The following is a 7,066-nucleotide window of genomic DNA, read 5'->3' on the forward strand; positions in this document are numbered from 1 at the left end:
GTGTTACGAATCTAGTAGTAACACGGATCGGAATATAATTTAACAAGAACTAATACTTCGCCGGACAGGCTAGCAGGGTTGAAAATAAGGCAGCGATGCTGTTGTAGCCAAGCCGCCTCACTAGCACGTAATCACGCAAAGCACTGCTATCTCCACAAGCCTTTATTTATAGATTACGATGCCATACTGTGCTACAGACGTCCATGGGAGCGAAACTTGCTCGCTAGGGAGACTGCGCTTGCGCAGATATTGCCTGTCTTTACCCGTTCAACATAGCTATGATGCGCCTCCCAAGCCAATGGGCCCGGGTGGAATGCATTCAACACGCGGTATATGCGGATGATATTACAATCTGGACCACCGAGGGGAGCCTTGGGGAAATAGAGGACCGCCTTCAGCGGGCCGCTTCCACAGCCGAGGCGTATGCCATCGACTGTGGGCTCCAATGTGCTCCAGCCAAATCAGAGCTTCTGCATGTCAGAGCGAACCCAAAGGATAAGTCAGCAATACACATCACTCTGTCGGGAGGTCCTATCAGAGAGGTGAATGAGCTCCGGATTCTAGGTCTGTTCATTCACCACAGACTCCGACCGGACTCCACTATTGCGAAACTCAATAGAGTAGGCGAACAGGTAGGGCGCATGATCCACCGTGTTTCCAACAAGCGGGGTGGTCTGCGAGGCAGCGACGCACTTCGGCTAGCCCACGCCTTCGTGACTAGCCAGATCCTCTACGCCGTGCCATACCTTCGCACTACTAAGCAAGAAGACGAGCGAATAGATGCCATCATCCGCAAAGCAACTAAGCGAGCCCTGGATCTCCCGGTGACTACCTCTAACGCAAAACTCAAGGCGCCGGGGGTGCTCAACTCCTACCAGGAGTTGCGGGAGGCCCACCTCGTGAACCAATACACGCGGCTCATGCAGACAGCCCCCGGGCGCCGCCTGCTCAACCGCTTACACATTCAACACGCTTGCACTCCAAAGGAGGCGGAGCGTATTCTAGAACTGTGGCGCCATATGCTCTGGGTCTCTCCGCTCCCTCGTAACATGGACACCGACACGCACGAAAGCAGACGACAAGCGCGGGCTCGGGCGCTTGAGAGACAACACGGTTCTCGACCTGGTGTATACTATGTAGACGTAGCAGGGCCGTCGCCCGCGGGATTTTACACGGCCGCCGTCGTTCACCGGGAAAAGCACGTTGATGGGCTCTCCTTCCGAGCCCAAAATTCAGCGCGAGCTGAGGAAGTAGCGATAGCACTTGCTGCCGCGGACCCCAATTCGAGAATCATCATCACGGACTCCCGTAAAGCATGTGATCATTACTTGACAGGGGAGATCTCCCCCCTAGCCAGTCAAATTCTAAGACGGGCTGCCATTGACCCAACACCGAAACGTATTATTTGGGCTCCTGGCCACCAGGGCTTACGAGGTAATGAGGCCGCTGACGCGGCTGCCCGAGCGCTTACCCACCGGGCTCCTCACCCTAGCTCTTCTAGCTCGGAGGCAAACCTACCGCTGCTGCGGTTCAGGGAAATTATAAGACATTATAGCGATAACCACCGCCTTTTCCCGACTCCTGCAAAGGGGCTGAGTAAGGCGGAGGAGCGAACTTTAAGGCACCTGCAGACAGGTACTCTACTCTGTCCTGCAATCATCAAACATTTCGATCCCAACACGGATGGGCGATGCCCGCACTGTGGGGAGACCTGTGATATCTTCCACATGGTGTGGGCATGCACTAAAAATCCCCACCTCCCCCCTTCCCCTACCCCTTCCCGAGAGGCATGGGAGACTGCCCTCCTCAACTGCTCCTCGCTGGAGTCCCAACGGGCTCTGGTGAAACGGGCGCAAGACGGGGCCTCGTCATGCGGTGTCCCGGACTAGGGTCGCCGACCATGTAGCGGGGCACTCTGTGGCCCCCAAACTCTCTCTATTAGAGAAATAAAAGTTTTTCACCACCACCACCGCCGGCGCGCTCCGCCAACACCACCTAGATATAGCAACGCACTCGACGACGTCGTGCTACCTGCATGATTTCCATTGCCAAGGCTGGCGTGACGAAAGCGGTGACGTCAATCTTCGCCTTTAAGAATGGTGTTCTGGCGCGCACAAAAACAAAAAAAAAGGCAAGCGGGGGCGTATTTATATCGATACAAGTACGAAAGGATTGAGTGAAAGCAATGGGAGGTTGGAATATTCTTGACAATCGAATAACGAAAAAAAGAAAAAGAAAAACTAAGCAACTCAATGAACAATAACTAAGTGTTGTTGCCTATGCTTTTCACTTTAGCATAGCGAATAGATTCTAAAGCTCCCTTTGAAACGTTCATGCATATTGGTTGCAATGTCTTGAACTTATGAATGAGGTACGATCCTCTATATTTTCTGTCTCGCGCACAACGAAAATTTGACTGTAGTATGTAGAGTCATACATAACTTTGGTGAACTTAAACTCTACATACTAGTAGTTGCATACTAGTAGTTGCAACCCGTAGTTGCATATTCTTTAAATTGTTCCGTCCGTAAAAGCATACTGCGATAAAACTGTGGCGTTTTCGTATATCGCGAGTTGTCTCCAGAACGAGAAAATTGGAACGACATCCGAAGGCCATGCCTTCCCGTGAGGGACACCTGTAGTATTTACCAACTCGCAGTGCGTGTGAATAACGGAAAATCACGTAAAAGTACGTACTATCAGCACCCGAAGCCAACCTAAAAAACAGCGTCGCCAGATTAGCAACGTAGCGTGTCAACAAACGCATAGAAATCACAGAACCGAATCTGACCTACGAGTTTTTATCTGCACTGTTCGCGTGTAGGTGCTGATGTTACGTACCGATTGCGCAATCCAAGGCTCCACTCAATTAGTTGCACTGTTCGAGGCTTGTTGAGCCAATATTTATAGACAAAAAAGTATCTACAAACGTTGCGTTGAGCGACCGCCGCCATTTTCCAAAACAGACCGCGAAATACCTCTCGGCGCAATTTCGACGGAAAATCGCAGCGATTGCTTCGACGTTGCGACGCTGCGACCAACCGGTTGGTCGCAGCCGAAAATCGCAGAATCGGCCCTGCGACTGCGATTTTCGTCGCATGCGACGGTCGCACTTCCGGTGCGAAAATCTCACTGCAAGATCGCACCATGTAAAACGTCCTTCCGTATGCGCTCTCCCCCTCTGTTGAAGCTGCCGTGGGGCTGGCGTGTTCTTTCACTGGCTTGCGTGACACGCGGCGCGCGCTTTGATTACGCGCTCTTTTGTGACACTGCCCCCCACTTTAAGAATATTATGCAATAATATTCAAGCAAACACAAATTATACAATTTACACATCCCTCGCGTAACAATTACCTTGTACTACACAAAACAAATATTTCGCGTAACACGGCAGACATATGAAAATAGAACATGTGCAACAAGTATACAAATGAAGTTCGCAAGGGTGGCTGAACGGGCGTGTTGGTAAAGTTGCATTTTTGGTTAGCAGCGCGACGATCTACATGGAAACGAGAGAGAAGGGATTTCAGCGCTCTTTCCCTTCTCTCTCGTTTCCATGTAGATCGTCGCGCTGCTAACCAAAAATGCAAGTATACAAAACTGTGATAGAGTAGTTTTCAAAAAAAATCAACACTTTGCTCATGATGTATGAATAAACATTCTGTGCACTCAATCAAAACGCTTTGCACCACACATAATCGTCATCGGTTTTTAAATTTGAATTTCCTCTCCTTGGTTTTTCGATGATAGGGTTTCGGATTGTGGTTATGAGTCTCGGTTGGTTTATTTTCGGAATCGGGCGTGGAAAGGAGCTGGAAAGGTCTTGCCTGGGCCTTCGCTCGAGTTTGGAAGACAGGTGCCGCGTTGTTCTCGTCAGCAGTTGATGTTTTTCCGCGTGGCTCTTCAGTCGTCGATGGTTCAATCTTCGACTCTTCTTCCAAAGGTTTCGGATCGTCTGGGGCGCGAACTCCCTCGATGTTTCCTAGAATTAGGTCATACAGTGGGCTGTCCATGCAAAGATCAGTGGCATTCCCACTGTAGTGGGAATGCCACTACTTGGACATGCAGGAGCACCAGCAACGCTCAGAACTGTTGTCGACGCCGTCGGCGTTTTGCCCTCCTTTGCACTGAACGCGCGCGGCGTTGGTGACTGTTGCCGGTGCCTCTGGGGGCGGCTCGGAGATTTTCGACGAGATCAGAACGGGACACTCGTTGAGCAGCATCGGAAGTCTTTACTACCTTATCGCCTCGCAACGTTTTTGTATAAATACGCATTTGGTGCCGCATCTAAACGTCGCCTCCCCTCCCTCCCTCCCTCCTCCCTCCCTCCCGTCCCCCCACGGCCTTTCGCGCGACGGAAGAAGTCGCGTTTGCTCTCCGCCGTGCGCTTGCTTCCCGTGAAAGCGCGCGTCCCTCGCGTACATACAACATACGGCGCGCGGCGACGATTTGATCGCCGTTGGACTTTACACGGAACCTCACGGCGACGGCAACGACGACGCCGACGGCAGAAATCCGCATGGAATGTCCATATAATTGCTATCGCAATAAAACGCCTTGCGGCAAAGCCAACTTTTTCGCGAATGCTCTGCAGAAAACGGCTGTAGCTCTTGTTTTATCGAAACTATACCCCGAAAATTATATGACAATTGGCCGCTAAGACAACTCTATCATTAGGCCGAGTTTCATTTACTTTTCCTAATTAGATAGTTCACAATAAAGTTGTAAAAGTTGTGGAATTCTCATCTGCTGTCAATACATGGGCTTCTACGGGAGGGAAATGGACAGCCCCATGTATATTTACTAGGATAGAACTCTAACCCTTCCAAATTTTATTAAGCTACACAACTAAGAAGTATGATCAATTGCTAATTACAAACAAATGCGTTTTGTTTCGTGCACTCGTGTGGCTTTGCTGTCAAACCACGTTCGCACCATGGATTGGGGGCGAATTCGGGAGCGCAACGACAGCTTCCACCTTCATAAAGTAGATTGGCCCCCAATTTTTTTCTCTTAAACCCGGAACACGCTTTGGCACTCCATTCCTTGGTGGTCTTACCTTCCTGTCACCAGGCGCGTAGCCAGGAATTTTTTTCGGAGGGGGCTAAGGTTGCATACGCTCGTTGGTCCCCAAAAACATTTCAGGAGTCTCTCATGATTTTGGCTTTATTATGATTGTGTAATGCCAGGTGTAGTAGTAAACTAGACAAATGCACATTTCCGCGTAATGCAAATCCTTGCGCTACGCGCCGCGGTGGTTCACTTAGCTAAGGCGTTGCGCTGCTGAGCACGAGATCACGGGATCGAATCCCGACCGCGGCTGCCGCATTTCGATGGAGGCGAAATGCAAAAACGCCAGTGTGCTTGCGTTGTAGTGCACGTTAAAGAACCCCAGGTGGTAAAAATTAATCCACAGCCCTCCACTACGGCGTGCCTCATAATCATAAACTGGTTGTACGTACAACCCCATAAAGAAGAAGAATAAGAATAAATCCTTGTGCAGGCATCAGATTATGCGGCCCACGTGATTGTTTGCTTCATAGCAACGTGTGCATTATGATGAGAGCGTATAATATCCTCAATAAAATAGCGTAGACTGCAAAACTGATATGTTTTAATTCGTTGTTTTTATCCAAAACGCAATGAATAAAATAACAAATAGTTAGTACATACAAGCATTCTAAGTCCGTACATGAGCATCGAATGTAAGGTCAATCGAGCTTGTTCTGCACACTCAACATCAAAACGCTGCAGGTACATGACGTGTAGCACAGGTTTCTCCTTTAAAAATGCGGACGCGGAATTATGCACACAAGCAGCTGTATCATACAAGCAATATCTCGCGCATGGTAATAAAAGCCACACGTTCGAAGGATTTGAGCCTTTGACTATAGGTGACGTGCCAGGCATAAAAGGGAGCAGGGCGCCGGCCGGAAAAATTTCGGAGGGGGGGGGGGGGGGGGGGCGGCGATGCCCGGTCAGCACCCCTCGACCCCCCTCCCCCCTTTGGCTACGCCCCCTACCTTCCTGGTATTGTATTTTAAGAAACCGTGAAAAAAATTTCATCATCATCAGCCTATATTTTATGTCCACTGCAGGACGAAGGCCTCTCCCTGCGATCTCCAATTACCCCTGTCTTTTTTGGAGGACGCTTAAGCTTCGTCTTCAAGAGTGGAACGCGATAGCATTCAAAGATCCTTGACTGTTTCTCGCACTTCTCGGCAACTGCAGCTTATGTAACCGTAATGTTTACCGGGAAACACTGGCGGTGAACATTATGCACGAAGGCGCGCTTTCTGGTAGAAAATTGACGCTGCGCCGTGCTCCCTATTGGGCAGCAGAAATAAGGGTCACTTTCTTCTTCAATAAAATCACTACTATTACTTTCTGGTAGAAACGCGGCCTCTTTCGTGCGCCAGCCTTCTTTTACTGTTTGCACCTTTAATATTTCAGCCTGAGAAGATTTAGCATAAAACGCATGCGCTGTCGGTGTTTTGTTTCATGACAATTGTTTGTGGGCTGTCATTCTCAAAATTCCGAGGAATAACATTGTAAAGAATGCAAGATAAAGTGTGAGCAACTTTAGTGGTAAAATATATTTGGAGGACCTGCGTGGTTGGGGATGACTTTCTCGGCCGCGGGCGGCAATGCCGACGCTGACGCAGGATTTTCTGCGACACGGGGCTCTAAACGCTATCGCGTTAAAACGATGGCCAGATATCTCATCAAGAAGAACAGACCTCCCACAGAGGCTGACGAAAGGACACGCAATCCACCTGGTATGGGACCTTCAACGTCCGCTTCTGAACCTACCGAGGTTTGCCTTACATATACATCTACATCTGCATATGCATATACATCTGCATCGGCATATACATCTGCCACTGTGACCACTGCCTCCGGAAGCGTGCGAATTGTTGGTGAGGGTCCAGTCCTTAACGTTAAAGCACAGCAGGGACGGCATTACCAACCAGCTTGTGGACACATGCGCACAAATGGCTTCTGAGTGACGCGTCAGTGGACAAAGTATTTTGTGAGACTTGTCGCGCTGCTTGTGAGATGAACA

The 7,066-nt window shown here is 49.6% G+C and overlaps 1 protein-coding gene across 1 annotated transcript; it reads left to right on the plus strand.

Annotated features, from left to right (window-relative positions):
• Window positions 1-278: 278 nt before the first annotated feature.
• Window positions 279-1,967, plus strand: LOC125944446 (uncharacterized). Its single transcript, XM_049664947.1, has one exon. The coding sequence runs from the start codon at window positions 279-281 to the stop codon at window positions 1,887-1,889; it is 1,611 nt and encodes a 536-aa protein (XP_049520904.1). The 3' UTR covers window positions 1,890-1,967.
• Window positions 1,968-7,066: the final 5,099 nt, after the last annotated feature.

The sequence above is a fragment of the Dermacentor silvarum genome, chromosome 3 (genome assembly GCF_013339745.2).
Source record: "Dermacentor silvarum isolate Dsil-2018 chromosome 3, BIME_Dsil_1.4, whole genome shotgun sequence".
Taxonomy (NCBI): domain Eukaryota; kingdom Metazoa; phylum Arthropoda; class Arachnida; order Ixodida; family Ixodidae; genus Dermacentor; species Dermacentor silvarum.